The sequence below is a fragment of the Ascidiella aspersa genome, chromosome 3 (genome assembly GCF_963924565.1).
Source record: "Ascidiella aspersa chromosome 3, kaAscAspe10.2, whole genome shotgun sequence".
NCBI classification, from domain to species: domain Eukaryota; kingdom Metazoa; phylum Chordata; class Ascidiacea; order Phlebobranchia; family Ascidiidae; genus Ascidiella; species Ascidiella aspersa.
This window is the reverse complement of record NC_139449.1, coordinates 28,158,203-28,181,771: the sequence shown is the minus strand read 5'-3', so window position 1 is coordinate 28,181,771 and position 23,569 is coordinate 28,158,203. Positions and strand designations below refer to the sequence as shown.

General features: G+C 37.7%; 2 protein-coding genes across 2 annotated transcripts; one reads left to right on the top strand and one right to left on the bottom strand.

Moving 5' to 3' along the window:
- The first annotated feature begins 6,067 nt into the window (after positions 1–6,067).
- LOC146161334 (uncharacterized) lies at positions 6,068–7,793 on the top strand. The gene has a single exon (XM_083385483.1). The coding sequence runs from the start codon at positions 6,161–6,163 to the stop codon at positions 7,730–7,732; it is 1,572 nt and encodes a 523-aa protein (XP_083241609.1). The 5' UTR covers positions 6,068–6,160; the 3' UTR covers positions 7,733–7,793.
- Positions 7,794–9,291: 1,498 nt separating this feature from the next.
- On the bottom strand, positions 9,292–17,505 carry LOC146161333 (complement component receptor 1-like protein). The gene is made up of 9 exons (XM_083385133.1): positions 17,391–17,505; positions 16,750–16,929; positions 16,208–16,405; positions 15,274–15,483; positions 14,158–14,352; positions 12,014–12,208; positions 10,888–11,181; positions 10,320–10,439; positions 9,292–9,374 (listed from the first exon to the last, which is right to left on the bottom strand). The coding sequence occupies exons 1-9, from the start codon at positions 17,503–17,505 to the stop codon at positions 9,361–9,363; spliced, it is 1,521 nt and encodes a 506-aa protein (XP_083241259.1). The 3' UTR covers positions 9,292–9,360.
- Between the last annotated feature and the right edge of the window lie 6,064 nt (positions 17,506–23,569).

The window sequence follows — 23,569 nt, the reverse complement described above, 5'->3', positions numbered from 1 at the left end:
GTAGTATAGTTGTGGTGGCCATTTTTTGGATTTATATATGCTGCAGGTAGGTATTGCTATGAGCTTCATTCTTTGTTCGTCATTCGACCGTTTCGAAGCATTTAAACTCGGGTACGACATACATCGGTATGATTTTAGAATTGTTTTACCTTTTCGAACACCTATATAGAGTTGCTTAGGTTCATAATGGCAAATGTTTAATCGTTGCTTTTAAAGTGGCGTGTCTTCTTCTTTTACGATTTTCATTTTAGGGTAATTTTTTTTGTTTTTACACCTGACTGGGCGCTTTTATTTAAGTTAAAAAACACATTTTGTTGCAGAAAAAAGCATAAACTTTTGGCAGCAGGCGTCGGATTGCTAACCACGGAGTTCGATTCTTGTCAACCCATAAATTTGTAATGAATAATATCCACGTTAAGCGTATTAACCCAATCCTGATCAACAGGGTTTAAAAAATCAACCTTCGTCGCGTGCTCTGCTCTATGATCTGCTCATCCAAAAAAGAGGCCATTTGTGGTTCGCGCCTACGTATCTTACAAACTCAACTGCACCTTTCTCCAACGACGCCTGACGAAATAACACCAACTTCACTCTCCACACATGTGTTTCGCTTTTAACCCGCCGCCGAAAGCGGAGTCGCCGATCGAGTAAGTTGCATGGGAGTCGGGCATTAATGATATACGAGCGTGTCGGGATGATGACCGGTTTCGACCGAGTCCGTTTCCTCCCCGGACAATGCGACTGGCCAGGTGCGCCTCCCGACTTAAATGCGATTACGGAGCGAGCGCGCGGCATTTATCGAAAGCAGAAATGTTGGTCCGTCGTGATGGAGTTTATACTGCGCAAAGCCTTCCCCTGTCGACCTTAAAGTTGTTTTGCGTGTTTCTATACGATTGGTTTCTCTTATTGCGACGTATACTGACTCTTTTCCACAATATACTTCACTGCACAATTTTCTAGAAAGTTCGACTTTTTAGCTTGGTTTTAAATTTAACTCAATAACGACCAAAATTTTCCCCTAAATTCCCTTTAAACAAAATTGCGGGATACCACAAAAAATCAAAACGCGATATGTTAACTAAACTTAGTAAACGTGATTGCAACCATGATTATAATAGGCAAAATATAGTAACGAGCCTTTGGCTTAAGGATTTACCTATAACAGTGAGAAGTTTGTAAAACGCGTTTTAGAAAAGTAGACTGCGCAACTTGTTTATTCGTAAATGCACTTCTGTTTTAACACACCGCGTTACACGTTCGCCCTTACGCCTTGACGAAATACGAAACTGGCACCTGCCTGTAATGCCCATACAGATCTGTCACCTGCCTCAAGTCCCTGTGCAGTGTCGCCCTCAATTCGCACGACCGACCCCGTCGAAAGCCAAAACCAAACGCGCGCCCTTCGACCGCGGGCTACACGCATTCTTGGTGCCGCGCGCCTGCAACGAAATCATAATGATTATAAACCTTGAGTTTGTGTTGGCAACTCGACGGCGGACTGCGCTTGAAAAGCGTTCCTTAGCCGCGCGGCCGAACAGCCCTAGGCTAGCAAACCGCGCGCGCGTAAGCCAAGGGCATACAAACACGAACATTTATATCAATACGCGCCTTTCCGTCCCTCGGCTCCAGAACAATAAGACGCACACGACAAGCCGAGGGGCATTTATGCGGAGGACGCGGCGACAGGCGATAGACCGCGAGACTGCAATTTGCAAGAGCCCAGCCAAGCGCCATGTCCCATGATACATGGAGCGGGAACTTGTTGCGGGCCAAAGTGCGCTGCGCTCCTCCTGTGCTTGTAAGCTGCCAGAAAGAAAACATGATTTTTGGTTTACATTTGTTTTTTCTTTGTGCTGAGTTTAAGCTTTGGCGACGGCGGAAATATGAAGTGAGGGGCTTTCTAACGTTCCAACAATGAATTTTATACAAGTAGTAAAAACGCACTTTTAATCCCAAATTCTTTCCAATTCGTTTACAAGTGCTGTTTATTATAAAACGAGTTTTTTATTCTAAATTCTTTCTAATTCTTTTCCAAGATCTGTTCATTATAGTTCGGCATATTTGTCGTCAGTGAAAGCATATTGCTGAACAGTTGCGTCCATTTGGCATAAAATGAATTACGCTTTATTTACTCCTATTGCCTCTTTCACGAGCGCCGATTCTACATAGGCTATGCTCGTTCGTGCCTCCGACGGCAGATTACAACCCAGCGCTAGTATAGCAGATTGCGAACGATGTAGCGTCGCTGTGCATTGTTTTTATACCCGTTTTACAAGCCCATGCTGTGCTAAAAATGTCCAAATAAGGAAACTTTCTTTCCCTTGACCTCGGGAGTAATCTTTAGGAGGGCGCTTATTTTTTTTTTTAGGAGGGCGCTTTTTTCTGGCGAAAAATACGATTTACGAACTGTTATTTTTTACAAATGCTATATTAATCTCACCACCAGCATTAGTCACGGTTTATGATTTGTGGTGCTGAACAACTCTGGTCATACATTCTTAGCTTCACCTGCATTTATGGATGACGACAGGTTGCTGAAAGTATTTAAACTGAAAACTCCTAACGAAATCATAATAAGCTATTCTCGTCATTATCATAGAGAAAAACCAAGCCTCAACGCGTTTTTCTAATCTTTATTGTGTTAAAAATAATAACTATAAACAAAACTTTTTAGCGTTTAGAACACTGCAGTCGGGTCACGTGATCGAACTCATAAACAGCTCTTAAAAGCGGCGCACGATGAGCAGCATGACCGAGCGTCTGTCTGTCCCAGTCGAACTTCCGTCTGCATCCGACTCGCGAAACTTTGACCGTTTTTTGATCTCATTATTACCATACAACAGCGACACGCGTGTCGCGGCGGCGTGGAATATTCGCGGTATAAGGCGCTTCTAGAAAGCATTCCTTCTCCCTCCCTGCAAAATCAGCATGCTTCTTTTCCATACCGTCACGAGGCGCGTTTATTTGCCTGCAACTACTCGTGCGTGCTTTCGCAAGCGAGACCAGCATCCAGACGAAATGCAAAGCATTTTCCGCCTCTTTATCACGACCTGGATTTTATACATTTTCTCAGTGCGTGCCTTTTTCGGTCGTTAACGCGCTTTGCAAGTTTCCCACGCCCGACTAACAACGACTTGTGTCCAGCTTCGACTCTGTTTTGAAGCTTTCTCTCGTAATGCGGCAAAATTAAAGTATGTATGTTTATCTTGTAAACAAGACAGCTCTTTCAATCCTGTCGACGCCCAGCTACTGGATCTTGGCATCCTCACCCCGTTGTATACAGCGATGATGACGAATGCTGGCCTTCCCCTCCCTTTTAGTCCGACCTAAAAACGACGCCACTTGCAATCTTGCTCAAATTTGGCTTTGCGAATGCCTTTTCGCACCAGGCGTTGCATCACGATTACGCAGCGTCTGTCTGAACTACTGTATGTTTTGTGTGTGTGTGTGTGACTGCCTCGTCACTAAAATTGTCGCGCGTGGATTTGCGAGGTTTGCCAGAAGGGCGTTTTCGGGTTAAAAATAACGGCGGCCAGTCGCCTCGGATTAACGCAATGCGGTCATCGACCAGGAATAATTTGATTGCTCGATTTCGGGATATGTCATAGCAATGGGGTTTGCTCAGTCTGTTAAAATGCAATGGTATGGAAATATCCTGGCGCCCATACTTGCCGCTAAGACCATTGATTAATAAAGCAGAAGCATCTTCACTTCCTTCCGGCATATTCTTGCTTTAAGTTATCTTTATTTTATGCAGACAAACCGCACTGATTTTGCCACACCCTTATCTCAAGAAAATATATTCTACATCTTAAGAGAAAGTGTTATTATACGATCGTTCGCTTAAAATCCAAAATTGGTAAATAAGTTTGGCATTGGATTACGTAAGCGTTACGTCATTTGTGTGTGTCCGACTGTTGTGCTTGAAAACAGGCGTAGCTAGGCATTTGTCAGCGTTAAATGTTAATGCTTTAATTTGGCACCGACGAAAGTCCGATGGGAAATTGGACAAACCCAGAATAGCAACATTCGTTTTCCCGAGGAGGCTACATTTTGAGAGTGCAGGAACATGGCCTTTTGACCACGCATCTTTTTTGGATTCATTCCAGCTGTAATTGATTGCGCAACGACATTTGTTTCAGACATGTCGAAGGCAATTTTTTGCAGTTCAAACAGGGACGTGGCCGACCGGTTGAAGATTTCTAAAACCTCTGTGTCAATTAGGAGTTCGACATCGACATGCTGAATAAACATTTAACAATAACCAAGATTTTTTTCATTTTTCTGGAGTCAATTGACGAGTTCTAAAATGAAAAATAGGGATTGCAAAGTGTGCTAAAAATATACGATTTTTTTATTGTGTTCCGACCATGACCAGCGTGAACAGCTTCACTTATTTAGGAAACATACCATGGAAGAAGTGTCCCATAGAATGACTTGGATTTTATATCTTAGTCATTATTATGGTAAAATATTCATATTAAGGAAATCCTTAGGCAGTTAAGTAGGCCTATAGTCGCTTTTTTAATAGCGATTTTAGGGTTTCTGTCTTTGTGAACTTGTAACTTGCATTTCACATTATATTAAAAGAACTGTGGCGATGTCGTGCGACGAAACAAGCGGCTGATCACTGGAGCAAGAAACCCGTTTTCCGATCTTTGGTTATTCGACTAAATTAAACCAATGGCCAGCGGTTTAAAACATCTGCACTTTGAACATTTCTTCTTCTTTTACTTTTGTAGCACGGCGCATCTAGTATATAAAAATTAAATACAAGATTTTTATACCGTTTAGTTGACTAGACATTATTAACTTAACCACCAGCAAACGTTTTAGGATAGAATACTAAAAAAATCGGTATTGTTTTGATGAGCTTCGTTTTACGCGCGCATCACGCATGACTGCTTTTTTAGTTAAAAAATAAGGTTCCAGTTGTTTTGTTACTGTTACTCACTAATTAGTTTAGTTGTGCCTGTTGTGCAACTGTAACAAAATTTGCGTTTATATTCTAAAAATTACGTGCTAACTTGCAATTACCTATACACTTAACAGTATTTCCGCTATAACACTTTTAACATTTTCTATATAGTCAGCTATAGTTAATTTGCATTAAACCAAGACTCTACAACAGTGGTTCTGGTTCCCAAACTTTTTTGGCTCGCGGCACACTAAACAAATCTCAACTATTTCGTGGCACACTTTTATTAATAGAGTAATTAAACAATCACTCTTAACACACGACAAACCAAATGTAATGTCTATAAATTATTAATTCGTGATTAACTTTACGTATTTAAGTCTAAAATTCTTGCGTGTGTGCCTATTATTGGTAATACAAATACTCTCTTTTCCTTAATTACAAAAAGTTTCGCGGCACACTTGATAATCTCTCGAGGCACACTAGTGTGCCGTCACTGCCGTGCACACAGTTTGGGAATCACTGCTCTACAACAATGAACTAATTCTGCCTAAGCTAATTACAGAGTAACAGTAACACTGGAACTGTTTGGTGATGTTTGCTATAATAAATTGCTTAATGTAAATATTTAGGATGGATAGGTATACTATAATTATAACGGAAAACATTGCAGTATTGGATTTGTATACCTCTGCACAAAACCGAAAGACTTGCAATGAAGGCAGCTACCAACAAGGGTCAAGTTGCGTTCTTACACACAGTCATCCCAGCGAATACCTTAAGGTAATTCATATTTGCACTGACCTAGATCAAAGCAAAACACAAAATTGGGATAATTGGAATAATGACGAGCTGACAAAAAATGTTCTACAAACACAGCTTGCAGGTGTTGCAGGCATTTTAAATGATATCATAGATAGCCTTTGTATAGCTGGGTCTTATTTATTGGATATTTTTTGGCATACACCTTTATATAAAAAATCCGACATCAAGAAGTTATGTCTCATTCTTGGAGCATTAAAAAAACTTAACAATTTTCATGCTGCGCAGATTACACTGATCCATGATTACACTTTGCCTGAAAATTCTATCGTACAAGAAATAACTGAATATGTTTCTGGAAACCTTGTTGATGAAGCAACATTTAAATTGAATCTTAGAAATTATACTGTTTGGAGAGGTTCTGTTAATGTTTCAATTGCTGAGTTTGGTTCTGCCTGCACACTTTCTGGGTTTGCGCTAATGCTGAATAAATCAAATTATTCTATAACACAATCCAATTCAGTTTCATCTGATCATCAGGCTAAACCCAAAATCTGGATTGGCAAAACACTTAGATTTGTAGAACTTGTAGATACTTCGTCAATTCCATTTTTATATATGACTAAAACAGTGTTTAGTTTGTCTTGCATAAATATATCTGTCGAAGAAGCATTGTTGGATTTTCTTATAAAACATCAAAACAGTGGAATATTGTGTAAACTTGATTATGGGATTAGAGAAGAAAAGTGTCCTTCCTATTCAAAACATTATGCAAATAAATATGGTGAAGCTGAGTTAAAATCAGATCATACAAAGCATCCAATGATTCATTTCAACTCTAAAATTCAGCAAGCATGTTTTATTCTTAAAAGATCCACTGAATCTAAACTGACTTTGCATCCATTACAACCTGTGGACCAAATTGAAATACCAAGCACAATTTTACAGGATCAACAAATGCCCTGCCTTAATTCAGAAGTAAATAGACACCATTTTGATGGATCAATGTGTATTACCTCTGATGACCTGGTCGTTCAAGATAGGTTCTTCATGGCAACTTTAGAACACTTTGCATCCAAGATTGAACAGTCTTTGCAGGTAACAGAATTACAAGTGAAGCAGTTAATTTCTATTCTATTGAATATGCATTATTCCTACATAGATAATCAGTTGTGTGAGTCACCAAACTTTACTCAGGACCAAGTTTCTGTTTTTAATTTAAACAATGTGTTGCCGGAGCTTTTGGCAATTCATAACAGAGAGAACAAAGGCATTCAAGTAAAAAATGGTGCAGTAAACTGTGCTCAGTTTCTTCAAGATGAAAGTACAGAGTCATCAAACCAGCTAAGTTCAAAAGGTGAACGTGAAAAGATTTTTACCAGCCTATCTGCCTTAAAACAGCAATCTGTTGTATATGAACCGAACATGAAACACTTGCAAGACTTTTTAATAGCTCAAACTACTTCCTATCATGGCATAACATATAACATTGGTGCTTCTGAAAAGAATGATACCATGTGTAGGCAAACAGTAGACAGACTAATCAAGCATGAAACCTACTCTGTTGGATCAAGAACTCGACCACCAGTAAAAACAAAAAAGTACAAAAAAATGTCCCAACGAAGCCATAATGCTGCAAAGTCTTCCAAGCTGCAATCTACACCAACAAAATGCTCAAACCGACCCAGCAATGACAAATTGCTGAATTCACCAAGTGTACACAAAATGGAACTTCGTTCTTCAACTCCGAGAAAGGACCGACATGTCCCAAAAAGCCAACCCAAGGTTGAAAAACGACAAAAAATTAAGCAGAAATCTCACACAATGAACAACAAAAAGAACCTACAGTCATTAGTTATATCAACTTTGGCAAAGAATGGTGTGGACAAAACTCATAAGAACTACAACACCTGTTTAAAGCGTCTCTACCAGGTTTGTATGGTGTTTTTAAAAGACTTAAAATCATCAAAGGATTTGGAAAACACCATGAGGAAAACAGTTGAAAGTAATGTGAAAAGTGTTTTGTTTTTTGTTTCTCATAATGACGTTTAAAGTTTATTGTTTTTTCTACAGAATTCTATTATATTTAATTTGTTTAAATGATCATTTTTCTTGCTACATAATTTATTTAAAACAAGTTGCATTGTAGAAAACTGAGTGGTACACTCTAACTGTCCAATCGTTAAGTAATTTTAAATGTATGATAGACTACTGTTAATTAAGCCAAACATAAGAAGAGACCTAAAACATTCAACAATTGTTAAATAATCTGAATTCTGAAGGGTTACAAATACCTGGGGTGATTATTGTTTGACCTAAAAAAGTAAAATTTTGACCAATTTTTTTTTATTGACAATTTTGTTATCTATCAGGATACATTGATTTAAACAACATGTTTTTTTATGAATATGAAGTAGTCAATTAGTAAGTTGGCGTCGACTCGTTAACCACTCGATTTTTTTAGTTTACTAATGACTGGTCGAACAGAAATCATTTTTTTGGGGGGGTATATGCAAAACTCTTGGAAATGCTTTGTACAAAATAAAACGCCCTAGAGTCGTAAAAAGTTAGCTTGGCACAAAGGGTTCGCCTATTATTATTATTATGCTAAACGTAAATTATACTTGGGTGAGCGCAAACGATTATTTTTTCATCATGCGCGGTTGTGCGCGACTACACGTGTAGAAGTTGCACTTTTCCTTATTATTAGCTTTCTGTCATTCCTTTACCACAAACGCAGCAGCCTGTGGTGCAGATACATTTTGCTGGCACAACTTAAAACCCATGCGGGCCGATTTTTCATCACTTCAGACAGGCTACGCAGCGCCAAAATGTCCGTCAAACAGGCAAAAATTAGAAAGCGTGGTGGCAGTTAAAACACTTCTATTCTAAAGTGATGGAAGAGAATAAAGCGATTATGTAGGAAAAAATGTCTTCTGATTCGAATACTATAAAATACCTTTAAACCTACAATCAGCACTTCGGATCCTGACTCGGGATTGGGTAGAGTCGGTATATTTTGCTGTACTCGTCACTCCACTAAAGCTACCCGAGTCCGACGTGCGGGTGCGTAATATCAAATAACAAATGGAAAAGGGTGAAAACTGTTGGTTGCATGAATGGAATAACATATCGTGGAATATTTTCCAACCACTTATTAAAGGTGGGTGAACTATAGGACACCCCTATGAGTCAATTGCTGTATAATCGAGCCAACTTTAGTTTTAAGTCAAATACAGGTTGTAGAGTGGCAGACGGACTCGAAGGAATCGGCAAATTCGGCCAGAGTCGAACTAGGGTTATTTTTAACCGACTCCTTAACCCTGCGTATAATACAGCATCAATGTTTCTTGTGCGTTTTGGTCTTTTTAAATACCGGTAAACATAACATAAAAAGTACGTAAAGTTTACGTGTCATTGCTTTCCTCAAGTGTACCGTTGTATTATTATTTTTGTTTTTTTTATTCTATAAGGCTTTCGACCTACATAGCTTCCGGTTTCTAGAAGTTTACCTTGTATTTGACAATATCAAATCACAGAAAATTTAATGCACGTCACGAAAGCGTTTTTAGGTTTATTTCGGTTAAATCGCTGGCTAACGAGGTATTTAGATAGCATGTAAGCGAGCTCAAATATTCCACAAAATTGTTGTTAAGATGCTTTGCTCTTTAAGGATGTGATCAGCGCTGTGTTTCTGTATAACAAAAAAATGCGTGTTAGAGTTGGCATTCTCAATGAGACGGCCTTGACGATACGAAATTTATGTCAGGTATTTGCGACTTAATCCGACTGAACCGTTACTTTTTCAATAATAAAGATTTCCACTGATCCCCTGTCAGCAAAAATTCTTAAAAAAAATAAGAGTTGCTTCTTTTCAAGTTTATTCGGAACTATACAGCCGAGCAAACACGGTGGCACTTGCCCCCCCTGGAATTTCAAAATATGATTATAAGTATTATTTGTAAGTGTAATATGTATTACTTGTGAAGGTTAAAAATAATATACACTATCCATTGCCCCCAGTGGCGTATCCAGAGGTGGCGGGAGTTCTTTCCACCCCTTTTTGTAATTTTTTTTTTTTTGCAGATGTTGCGCCAATCGTGGCATAATAACCCCCGGTAAAAACGATCTTCGTTTAGTATTGCACGTGGTGAAAGGATTGCTTGTAATTTAGCGCTAGTTTCGTTCATGGAACTTGAAAACTGCGCTGCTGATGGTCGAATTATGTATGATTCTACCACAATTAAACACACATATTTTAAGGTCTTGGTTTGTTTTTTTTTGCCAAAAGTTAACGATTGTACACCGTGATTTCGCAGCTGGCGACTGACAGGATTGTCGACGACGCACATGCTCGCTTTTGCTGGACGTATTTGGCTGTTTCTGGGTTTTTTCTATCACGTCTTGCAATCACCATTCTATGACGTAATACTGTCACTGTTTTAATGACGTCATTATTCATTAACATCAGGCAAAACATAGGGGAATTCCCTAAGTTGAAAATTCAGGACCCCTTTTTTGATTTTCTGATTACGCCCCTGATTGCCCCCCCCCCTGGAAAATTTTCTGCGGGCGCCCCTGGTTTGCACCCCAAATATTGTATTCACACGTTTAATTTGTTTAATTTTTTCGTTTCTACCTGTGCAGCTGAATCCGTTTCCCTCGTATCCCGCATTGCACGTGCAAGTATAACTCCCATCAGTGTTTCTACATGTTGCCTGCTGATGACATTGGTTGCTGGTACGACATTCGTCAATATCTACAAAAGAATGCGTTGCGTCAACTTGCTATGACTTACAGGACTGTTTTTTTAGTCTGGCAACTCAGTAACGAGTTTATAAAAACGTTCAATACTAGAAAATGGAAAATTGCGTCATAACAAACAACAACCGAGTAGGCTTCGAGTTTTTAGTCTTTGAACATCAAGTGATGGCGAGCGTGACAATGAACACCCGATTTTGAGTGTCCATTATTTTTTGCGAAATCAATTGTTTATTAATTTTCTTTTAAATGTCTTACATTTTACATTAAATAGAGCTGCTTTTTACCATCAAGATAAGAAACTTCCTTTTTACTGACTAAAAATACGGTTTATAAATTTGCCTTAAAGCTTTAAAGCCATTTTATTCGAATCTTGGTTAGTAGGTCATTGGCGGTTTTTTCGCTATATAGGCCTATATATATATATATATGCTAAACACACTTACCACAGCAAAACCTGATCATGTAGTCTTGGCACAATTGGTCATTCGCTTTATTCCAGCAAATTAAGCCCTTTTCCTTGCCGGTGTCAATCGTGACGTTCTGGCGGGCCAGTCTGTAGTCGAACTTGGTTCCCGTCAGTCTGGCCTCCACATTGACTGGGTTGTGGCAGATTTGTCCTCCGTTTTCTTTTCTAAGATCGGAAAACGTTTCGCAGTCGCAGTAGCCTGAAGGATTGTCACGGTCGAAAAACTTTGTCCATTGGAATCCGGCGCCGCAGCTCGGCTTCGGGTAAATGTCTGGGATAAACATGTAGTTGGCATATCACAAAAGTTTGTAAATTGCGCCCCAATGTAGGCTACAGGCGGAATAGGATTTGCATTATGAGGTTTTACACGGACGGAAGACATTTTTTTGCACAGCGTGATCAATAGCTTTACCTAATATAGGTTTTAAATTTGGTTTTGATATCGCTTTGAAAAATATTGAATGAGAAAGCTTTATTAAAATTGTACATGTAGGTTTTGTATTATGATATAATAACTAGATTAATGGTCATCTGATAACAATACATATTACGTCATAAAACCATTAACGAGCCGGATCAAAAATGTCTATCGACCTTTCTCCAGCAGCCCGTTTTGCAGTTTGATAAAACTCGTAAATAGCCCGACAATCAGTGTTGCAAACAAAGTCATTTTGAAACGACTGAAGTCCCAGACAAGTTCGTTGTAAAATAACATAAGTCTTTGTCGTAAAAATGATACGTAAAACTATTAAAATTGGTAAAATCGTCCGATTATGAGCAATGACTTACCTAAAAAATAACCTAAAAAACGCAACTTATAGCAAGCAAATTGTTTTATGTGCAAAAGTTAAGATAAATACCAAAATGTATAACAAAGCGTATTAAAATCATTTCATTTCAACCCTAGTCATTTGTCCAAAAGTCTTAAGTCAAGTCATTTTGTCCAAAATACTGAAATCAAGTCAGGGCATTTTAAAATGCAGACTAAAGTGCACCTAATTCAAGTCATTACAACACTGCCGAGCATTGACTTATGTTATGTAGGATTATAGTAGGCTAAATAAAGAATGCCGCTACTTCCCTATTTCCTAAGTTAACCAAACCTGTGTCTAAATAGCACAACGGCAAGTTGCCTTTCCAAGACATTTTTTTCCCGTCCCATCTGCAGAAATAGTTGGCCGCCTGACCGACCATAGTGTATCCAGCGTTGCAAAGGAAGGTAGCTGAAGCTGAGCGTCTCCCTGTTTTCAAAATTACGACGCCATTTTCCAACGACAGTTCAGGACATTTCGGTTTCTCTATACATAAAAAAAGAAACTTTTAATCGCAAGAAAAGCAGCATCAAGCTAAAACGAGAAAATTAAATGTTTGCCCAAAATACATGTAATACAATATCCTTATGAAGATTTCGCATTGAAGTAGATAACGCGATAGAAATGGTGCCGATATGTGACTGTGTATTTAGTTATTTGCAATGTCCGATAATATCGGATCCGAGCCGAAACCCGAGGCCAAGTGGTAGTATCGATACTCGTTTTGATAGCAGGGTGGTATCAATGCCGATCCGATACCGAAATAATAAAGGATTTCCAGCCATGATTTGCGATCTAACCAAGCGAATTCTACTTTGGAATGCAAATTTATCAAAACGTACAGTAGGCTATACGAACTGGAAGAAAATAAATCAATAAAGCAAAAGCAAATGTTTGCCTCATACCCAAAAAGATCGATTGCAAAAAACTGCACAAAATTTGGGGTATCTGTATAGAACTAAATTTCAAGTGGGCCTATCGGCAGTGTTCCCTCTAAGAAAATTTTCTACTGCGCAAATATTTTTTGAAGTGCACAAGAACATTTTAAGGCTGCGTTGGCAGGGGCCCGCGCCAGATCAATGTTTTTTGTATTGGGACGAGGCGTGAAAGTGTAAAGATGACGTCACAAAGAGATGTCATGAAACATATAGTTTCAACAAACCTGCACGTGCAACTGCAATTGAGTTAAATATGTTCAAGGATATGGCAACAAAGCGGTCGCGCGAAAAAAATATCCGACTACTTGGGTTAAATTATCAAAATGTCTAATTTTCAAAAATAGGATTTATCAAGAATCACAAACTATTCGCTCATTTGCATTTATAAAGATGATTTTGTCAATTTTTGTGGGCCATTATTGACCCCACAGCTGTATCTGCTCAGAAATCGTGTAAAAACGGCAATTGTGTTAAAAATTTACGTTCTAAAAAATGCATTTCTGTTTTATGATCCCGAATTATTAACCCTCCACTGTTGTGTTCGGCAATGTTCTAAACTCATTTTTTAAGCTTAATTTTCCTGAGTAGACATTAAATTCTACGTGAGATAAAAGCACATACACAGCATGAATGATAAAAACCGATTAGACAAATTAATGTATTACGTCACGATCGCCAATGCGGATTTGATTTGTTTACTTGCTTTTAGCTGCAAACATCAAGGAAAAAAATGGCCAATGTGAAATGCTCAAACTGTTGTGGCAATAAAGTACAGATATATTAGTTGTCATTTGAGAATAATGTAAGTGCGCAAAAGCAAATTTTACTGCGCAATTTGCGCTGGTGCGCACCTTAGAGGGAACACTGCCTATCGGTTACTAGTCGGCAAAGTGGTGGTCGCGTTAACACACATTAGTTTGATTCTTTCTTAAGTTTAAAAGTACGTTGCATCAATATTTTTATGACTATACATCTGCAGTGTCTGAAAAAAGCTTATATTGAAATCAAGAAAGATAAGTTTTCAGAATTTAAAATTCAATACCATTTGGTGCGTATCATATAAAAGGCATTAGTCAACCTTGCTATGAGGTTTTACACGAATGGAAGACATTTTGAATTGTGCAGAGCAGGTGAGCGTCAAGACCTTTATTATATGAGCGATAAAAATAGACAAAAACCCAAATAAAACCAACATATAGCAAGCAAATTGTTTTATGTGCAAAACTTTAGATACAAATGCTTAATGAAAACAGTTCATTTTAACCCAAGTCATTTATCCAAAAGACTTAAATCAAGTCAATTATTTATCCAAAAGACTTGAGTCAAGTCAAGTTATTTTGTCAAAAATATTTAAATCAAGTTAAGTCATTTAAAAACAGTGACTTAAGTGCACTTAATTTACGTCATTGACTTAAGCCATTACAACACTGCCAAGTTATGTTGTGTACCGTAAATAAATTAAAGCCGCTACTTTCCTATTTCCTATGTTAACCAAACCTGTGTCCAAATAGCACAACGGCAAGTTGCCTTTCCAAGACAATTTTGTTCCGTTCCATCTGCAGAAATATCTGCCCCCCTGACCGACCATAGTGTAACCATCGTTGCAAAGGAAGGTAGCTGAAGCTGAGCGTCGCCCTGTTTTCAAAGTTACGACGCCATTTTCCAACGACAGTTCAGGACATTTCGGTTTCTCTATACATAAAAAAAGAAACTTTTAATCGCAAGTAAAGCAGCATCAAGGATTTTTTGCAAGTGCGGATAATACGAAATAACCAAATGTTTGCCTAAAGTACATGTACAGTATCCTTATGAATTTAGGCCATCATGCATCACCAGACGTAAAACCTGGCAGATTGGTGAGCTTTTTGTAGGGTACTGCGGTTAGTATTTGTGCTTGGTATTAAAGTCGATGACGCGACAGAAAACTATGTATTACTGTGTTTACAGTTACTTGCAATGTCCGACAATATCGAATCCGATGCATGAGGGCAAGTGGTAGTATTGATACTCGTTTTGATAGTAGGGTGGTATCGATGCCGATCCGATACCGAAATAATAAAGGATTTCCAGCCATGATTTGCGATCTAACCAAGCGAATTCTACTTTGGAATGCAAATTTATCAAAACGTACAGTAGGCTACGAACTGGAGGAAATTAAATCAATAACGCAAACGCAAATGTTTGCCTCATACCCAAAAAGAAAAATTTCGCGTGAGTCATTCAGTTAAGCCTACACATATGTTGCTTTAATGAGAAATGTAATGACCGCATTCGGTATTCGATTGCAAAAAATGCACAAATTATGGGGTATCTGAATAGGACTAAATTTCAAGTAGGCCTATCGGTTACTAGTTGGCAATGTGGTGGTCGCGTTAATGCATATTAGTTCGACTCTTTCTTAAGTTTGAAGAAAACGTTACATCAGTATTTTTTATGACTATACATCTGCAGTGTCGGAAAAGAACTTATATTGAAATCAATAAAACTAAATTGTCAGAATTTAAAATTCAATACCATTTGGTGCGCATCATATAAAAGACATATTAGCCAACCTTGCCCACTAAATGAGTTTCAATAAATGTGAACTAAACGTAAAACACATCTAGTTCTTACCCACGCAAGGTTTCGGTAAGGTGCTCCACCGTCCACTTGGCTGGCACCTCGCCCGCGCCCGAACCCGATAGTATTTGTCACTGAACTCGAATCCGATGTTGCAATAGAAGTAGAGCGCCGAGTAAACGTTTGGAACCGTTGCTCGCGACCAGAAGGGTTGCGCCACTCTCCCGTTGGCGAACTCGGTGATATTTGGGCAAGAGATTTTTCCTGTGCCAATATGCGGACTTTAATTGAGATGTGCACTTCTTTAACCTAACGCTAATGATCGAGCTCGCACACGGCCGTAACTTGCTATTTGAAAAAAATTATCTGAGCGTTATCGAATAGCTATAGTTGATTGATATGCAGTGCTATTTGTTTTGACGTCATTTAAAAAAAAGGACATACAAAGTTAAAAAAACATTTCTCGATTGTCCTTGGAACAGTGGTGAAAGTAAACCGGAAAGGTCTGGATGGTAAAATAATTTCTGCCACCGGAACTGGGTTGCGATAAAAAACTGGGTTGCGATAAACGTATACCGGCACCAGCAAAAATATGTTTCTTTTTTTAGTAGGCCATGCCAAAAAACTATGTTTGCACGTTTTAGTTCCATTTTGTGATCGCAAATCCTAGGTTGTTAGGTTTGTTTGCCTTATGAGGTCCACTTATTACATAACTTGTGACTCATTCCTGAAGGTTGTCATGGCCTTCGGTACGAAAGTTTTCACCGTTCCGATAAGAAAATTATTCTACTTTGTCCCTGCTATGGAACCAAACATTCTCGGAAACACCAATTCCCTTTTTTGCACAACCTTTTGTTTTATCCCCAATATAAATCTTCCAATTAAAACTGTAATGAGGACCGTTTAAAATATAAATTAAGTTGCAATACACGAAAACACAATGACAGCGCACAACGTAACACGCGTCATCGATTCGGTTTTTACTCACGCTTACAAACAGGTCCCCGACAGGACCATCGGGGATAATAGCCGTAGCCTGGCGTGCAAGTGCAGTGATCCTTTCCGAACATGGTGAAGTTCGCATTGCAGGTAAAGTTCAGAGTGGTTCCGACGGATAAAAAGTTGGCATCAAACATCGTAATGAGACTCCCGTTTGCCGGCGGCTGCAGCATTCTGCAAGTGGGCTCTGAAAAACGTTTATACACTGCTTTGGTGATCGGGGACAATCGCTTTCTCCACATAGGTTAGAACACTTATTTCGGATATAGAGCATTTCATTAAAAATATAACAGTCAGCGTTAGATCCGGTCGACTCACATTTTTACACCAATATTGGCTCAAATTGTCTTCATAAAAGATAAAAAATTGAAACTAGACTTTACCGAATGTTCGAGGTTTTATTTTTTGAAAATACTACCAAAAATACTACCAAAAGTGTATTGTGTTTCTTAATTTCGTGTTTGATTTTTTATATTGATGTCAAGCAATGCAGAAAAACTGCCAATCCTACATGAAATTGCAACCCTTTACCTATGCACACTGGCTTCATCCCGACCCACTTTCCATTTTTGCAAGACATTTTTCCGCTTCCTATCCTACGCCATCTTCGGTTGCACGACAAGCTAAGGATTGACCCCTCGCTGTAGGAGTCATATTTTGGGTTCACTTTGACTCCCTTGTTCAGCACGGGCATGAGACAACCGCCAGTTTCTAGAAAAATAAGTGTAGAAATTATAAGGTGAACGCCCGACTATATAGCGTAATTGCTGTTACTTTTTGATTTCAGTTGAACGCATTTAGAGCCTATAAAAGGTAATACGATCAAATAGTTATTATCGTATTTTTTATCATGAAATAAATACAGGATGTTAAATGTTGTCACGGGATGGCGGGTGGCTTAATTATGCCTTGAATACTTTCACAGACCTGACACATCTGCTCAAAAGTGAATAAAGAATTGAGGTAATTTGGGGAGTTTTCGGAACATATGTGCCCTTATTCATTGTAGGCCATTATTCAAGACATTTATAACTTAGATTTGCAATCTCTGGTTTGCAGCTGGCTTAAAGGAATTATAACTGATTGTTGTACGCGAGTGTTTTTCAGTATATAGGATACGTGTCTATTTTAAATAGTTAGTAGATGTAATCAACGTTCGAAATGAATCTTACTGCTGCATGTTGGGAAGGCTTCAAGCCATTTTCCTTTGCTGCATTGGTTGTAGGACACGCTCTTCATGATGTAGCCGGCATCACAGTAGAAAATAACTCGGTCGTCGCCCAGCATCTTGAGTTGACCGTAGATTGGTTGCCTCACTGGCGGACACGCAATTGTTTCTGAAATAAGTACAACAACAATCTAATTCAGGTCTTACCTAACCTTTCAATACGCGACACCTTTTAGTTCTATGAAACTTTTCGTTCGGTTAAACTTTTCCTTTAACGTTAAAACTAAACATTTTCCGCGATTATTTCCACGTTTTCCATAGATTTGATTGTGTATCAAAGGTGACGCTTAGGTATGTATTAAAATGATGTTGCATTTAAACTCAGTTTTTACGCAACGACAATTTTCCATTTATGGCCAAGACGCGTGAATTTCAATCGTACCTTCGCAGGTGGGTGGTTCATAGTTCCACGAGCCCGAACCGTTACAGTACAGTTTGGATTCGCCATTAATTTCGTAGCCAGGATCGCAAAAAAATTCTACGCCAGTGTAGCCGATGATGTTATCTTCTATCACCTTCAATCCGCCATTGGCAGGGGCCGTCAAAGGATGGCAATCGGTTTCAACTGTAAAAAAATAGAAAGCACGTAATGGCATTTGACAAATATAAAATTGAACCTTACAATTTTAACACAAAGCTATTTAATCAAGTTACAGGAAATAATGTGATATTTTCTAAAATATTTTTTTTTTTATCCGAAATATTTTAATTTATTTCATGAAGTATTGATCGTCGAAATTAACCGTGTTGTTAAAATAGTTTAACGAAGCGTTTGCTTGAATCTTTAAAATATAGTTTGGTTGATTCTTTCGGTTTTACAAAATTTGTTTTTCTTTAACCGTGAACTAATAACACAGACGTAACCTCGCACTTACGTTTGCACTCTGGAACAATGTTTGACCACTTTGCGGTTTCTTGGTCGCATCGGATGACAGCGTCGTATCCATCGTCCAGTACGTAGCCTTTGTCGCATGTGATCGTCACTTGGAGGTTTCCTTCTTTGTCTACGTTGCTGAATCGGTAGCTACCGTCGTTGGGAGGTGATATGACGTTACATTGCTTCTTACCTGAAACAAAGTTGAAATAATACAGATGTAAACAAATGGGACCCCGAAATTACACAAAGACTAAGCAAAAATGGTATAGACTATAAACCAGAGTTGGAACAATTACATTAATCCAGATGAATTAGAATTACAATTACTCCCTTAAATGTTTCAATTATATGACAACATTAAAAAGTGTAATTAATTGCATTAATTACAATTTTTCGGCACTGAAACAATTTTCTCAACATCAAAGTATCGAGCGAAAATTTTAGCAGATTACAATTACAGTTGGAAATACACAGAATGAAAATGTGTTAACTACATTAGGCCTACAGTTACATTAAAAACTGTAATTAATTACATCAACTACAATTACAATGTACAAATGATCCAAATCTGCTGGATTGCATATTATTACTGTAACACTATTCGGGCACTTAGCGTTTGCAATCTCCTGCCTCGAAGGCTTACTTTGGCAAATCGGAATTGCTTGGGACCAAGCTCCGTTTTCGCAAAAAATTTCTTCCGCACCCCTGATGTATAAACCAGTGTTGCAGCTGAATCGAATGCGTTTTAAACCAAGGTCGTCCACCACTTTATACATCGACCCGTTTTTGAAGTTCTCTATGTCCGGACAAGGTTGAGATGACAGGACTGCAGAAAAAAACAACAACAGATCATTGATTGCTGCTTTGGTTGCCATATAGGCTATGCACTGAATATTTGTTGGTTTGATCAACTTCCACCAAAGTAATGTGCATGCGGTCATTGTTTACTTGTGTTGCACGGATAATTTTATCGTTTGTACGTGTGTGGTTCTTTTCAATCTTCCTTACTGACTCACGTAATTTATGCTAAGTATATGTGTGTTTCACAACAGAATCTTGCCCTCCAACAAAACACATAATGGCGACGATAAAGTTGCAAAATTTATTATACCATGAGCACCGCTTCGAACAACAATCAGTCAGCAAGGTCTAAACCAGTGGTCGGTAAACGCCGGTCCGCGGACCGGTACCGGTTCGCGAGGAGTTGGTTACCGGTCCGTAGCAGGGTTGCCAGATTGAAATTTTGTTTAAACACAAAAGCCAAAAATGATTAAATGTATTTTTGTATTTAAAACACATTTACCTTCGTTTTAATATAGCCTACTACTCCATGGTTGATTGGTATGATATCAAGCTCTCGTAAGGTTTAAAACAACTAGTGTGTTGTGGCCATATGAGTTACATAGCACGTTCAAAACATCCATAATGCATATTTTTATTACAAAATCGAACTTCTTACAAATATATCTACTTACAATATATCGAAAAATGATCTAAAATATCATGTGTTTTAATTTTAAGCGTGCTCACCTTAAAATGCAATTCAATAAATTCATGCAAACAATGTTTATAAACTATGTCCCATAATGAAATAATTTATAACTTTGAAATTTAGGCAGATAAGGTTTTGAAAAAACGTATGTATATTAATTAGTTTTAGCCTCTATAAAAATGACAAAATAGCCAAAAAGCCTTATGATTTTTCTCACATCAACCACGTTAAAAAAATGATGTTTGTTGTCAAAAAAGTCATTCTGGCAAGCCTTGTACGTATGCCTACCCTATACTTTTCGGGTGTCTGTCTGTGGTTCGTACTTTTTTATATTGCCATTATTTTTTTGCGTTTTTATATTACGTAGGCTAACTATTAAAAGTGTCGTGTATAGGGCCTGGTCACAAATGGGATCATTCATTATTATATGTTATAAAAAACGTGACTTCTTTTAAAAGAATGTTTTAAATATTCTTATTTTGATAATTAAGCTGGTAAGAATGTAGGAATTGGTAATAATGGTATACAATTGTAATTCAAGAAAAAAACGCAAAGGCCCAAAAGTTTTATTGAAACAAGCCGCGGGCTGGGTTAAATTAAATTGTTTGGTTGGCCGGATGCCGCCCGCGGGTTTCGGTAAGTTCAATAATTTCTAGATGGGAGTATCTCTTTGCAGCAAAACAAGCATAAAGTTCGTATTGAAAGTTGTAATTAGTTTTTCTTTCCTGAACTTTTGTTGTTTTTTAAGGCCGGTCCGCGACAAAATTTTAGTTTTAAACCGGTCCGCAGTGCAAAAAAGGTTGCCGACCCCTGGTCTAAACCAGTGGTCGGCAAACTGTGGGCCGCACAGCCATTTTTAGTGGCCCGTGGGTTACTTTTAAATAGCTTCGTGTTATCATGTAGTTTTGGGACGCGTGACATTCATTGCACTTTGTCTTAAAACTTCGTGTTGCTAAAATTTTGTATGTAGTCTCACCGCGGTTCAGACTCACGTGCCAAATAGGTCCTAAAGAGCCTTTCGAGCTATAATTTTTCCAACTTTAACATTTTTCGCGCCTCGCGCGTATATTTTTGGTTTTATAGTATGTTTTACATTATGCCTTTGCAGTGTTTTGGTCATCAAGGGGCCTTGTAATATTTAACCTTAACAACAAATGTCCTGAATCTGCCACTGTTTTTGTAGTGGTTTTACGTAGTGGGCCTTCAATAGCTCTAAAAAGTGTGATTTGTGCCGCGACCAAAAAAGTTTGCCGAACACTGGTCTAAACACTCTAAAGCTTTTATTATAAATGTGATAAATGTGCATTTCGCCATATATTGTTTGTTCAAATAATAGTTAAATATATGTATATGGCGCAATGCATATTTATATTAAAAGATTTAGACCTTGCTGATTTATTGTTGTGCAAAACTTATATCGTTTTTTTTTTCACTTCTGCACCTTCACGTTTTATTTCTTATCTTGTCACGTTTTCGGTTGTCTAACTATTGGTTACATTCGACACCGACACCTTCATTTTTGTTAAGAGTGGAACTAAGAGGAAAATGAAGGCAATTGGGTTAGCGGCTAGGGAAACATTCGAAATTATTGCAATTTCACGTTCTATCCCCTTTTTAGAGGTTTGTCGTTTTACGTTTCGTGCATATTTAATACAATTTAAAGGCACTTCGTGTAGCGCTTGACATCCGACAGGCCGTTTAAGTATAACGAGCTCCGGTAAATTTGTGTAACACTTGTGGTGCGATTTATACGTAAAAGATAATTGCAATCATGGACATATGGTTATTAATTGCCAGATTTTATTGTACGTATAATTGCGATAGTTTCGTGTTAAGTTAAGTCACTTACCAATGCACGGCACGGAAAGCAGCACAACGATATTGTACATCACCGACATCTTGAAACAGGCAGATGGAATTCCCAGAATGGTAATACTATAGTTCTCTATCGTACCTTGATTAGACAAAAGTAGTTACTGCTAATTGATCACAGAAAAAAGAGCTTCATTTCTTAGATTGCATTATACTTCTCGTTTTTTAATACGACTCTGTATTGTACGTTTAAACGTATATCCAACTACAAATCGCACGAATGTTTTTCTGTATTTAATTAAAAATAAATAGATTTGCTATGTTGGGCAAACTGCATTATTAGGTAGACTAACACTTAATCCGTACACTAATCGAAGTAACAAGCATTTACAACATACATAAACTTTGGCAATGTACGCAAAGCTGTTTTCTGTCTGACTTCTGTTGATTCTAGCAGGTGCGTTTAGTTAATTCTGAAACCAAATTGAGAAATTTTCTCATCTTAGAATAAATAATAAACGCCCTTTGGCTATATCTAGGAATTCATTTGTAACTGTATGACGTCTTTCTTGCGCGGGCTTTCCAGAATTGTTGCAAGCCATTTGGATGATCTAATTCTGAGTGACGGCAAGTTCGAGACAGTTACATTAAATTTGCCGTACAGTATACAACGCTTTTTTACAAAACAAAACGACGTGCGTTTCCCTATCCATAAAATGCGATAGGTAAAACCTAAAAATTAACAAACAAAAATTCTCGAGTAATACGTATTCCTTATGCGCCACATTGAACGACATAAACTTTTTTAACACACGACTACTTAGGCAGATTTGTTTGAAAAAACAAACTAACTTCTACCTTGCCGTTAATTGTTTTGTGAATTATAGCAGCATTAAATTACAAATTTAACTTTAAACGCTGACCCGTTCAGTTTGTTTTTACCACAGCCATTTTTGGTTGTCTTGCCTTGTTTTTCGTATAACACTCTTTTCTAAGTAATAGATTTTCATTGATTAGGCGTTCATCTGTGTTTTATAGTGTTAAGTCAAAACGAAAATGTCTAAAAATCATTTTAGTTCTTGTTTATTAGGGTTGTTTTAAAACATTTTTTGTCAAATTTCAGTGGGGACCCCCTAGAATTGTTAGGTTGCGTCTACAAACCCCACAAACCGAATCTGAGCACGTTTGGTTCAGTATTGACCGTGCTACGTCAATTTGAAAACTCACATTTACTCTAAAATTAAAAAAAAAATTAATCTCCCCCTTAAACAATTTTTTTTATTCTTTTTTTGCATTGCTTTGCAATTGAATAGCTATAAATAAACCTGTTTTCCAGTAAAAAAGTGAGTAATCATGGTACAAATGTCACGTTTCAACAACATTTGTTAGGCTGTTTTGTATGAAACATAAAATTTTAAAACAAAGTAGATGCAGCACACATAACACCAAATCAATAAAATAGTGCGTTTAGTCTTCACACAATTATATCAATTACTTATCTAAAGTTCAAAAAAACGTGCTTAAAAGCCATTTTTCGTACAAAACAGCCTAACAAATGTTGTTGAAATGTGACATTTGTACCATGACTACTCACTTTGTTTACTGTAAAACAGGTTTATTTATAGCTATTCAATTGCAAAACAATGCAAAATACGAAAAAAAAAATTCAGGGTGAGGATAATTTATTTTTTTCAAAAATTTTTGCCTAAATCTGAATTTTCAAATTGACGTAGCACGGTCAATACTGAACCAAACGAACTTAGATTTTGTTTGTGGGGTTTTTAGACGCAACCTAACAATTCCAAGGGGTCCCCACTGAACTTTGACAAAAAAGGTTTTTTTTGAACAACCCTATTGTTTATGTTAGCATTGTATTGGCCCTTAAATAGGAATTTTTTTTTAATTATATTGGGGGGCGCAAACGATTATTTTTTTCATCATG

What these genes read in the sequence shown, in the direction of transcription:
- LOC146161333 (XM_083385133.1), bottom strand. Translation starts at nt 17,505, where the DNA reads ATGCTGGGCGACGACCGAGTTATTTTCTACTGTGATGCCGGCTACATC. An exon ending in AGCCTTCCCAACATGCAGCA is followed by an intron (nt 16,930 to 17,390) that starts GTAAGATTCATT and finishes TTATTTTTCTAG; the next exon opens with AAACTGGCGGTTGTCTCATG. An exon ending in GTTGTGCTATTTGGACACAG is followed by an intron (nt 12,209 to 14,157) that starts GTTTGGTTAACA and finishes TTTTATGTATAG; the next exon opens with AGAAACCGAAATGTCCTGAA.
- LOC146161334 (XM_083385483.1), top strand. Translation starts at nt 6,161, where the DNA reads ATGCTGAATAAATCAAATTATTCTATAACACAATCCAATTCAGTTTCA.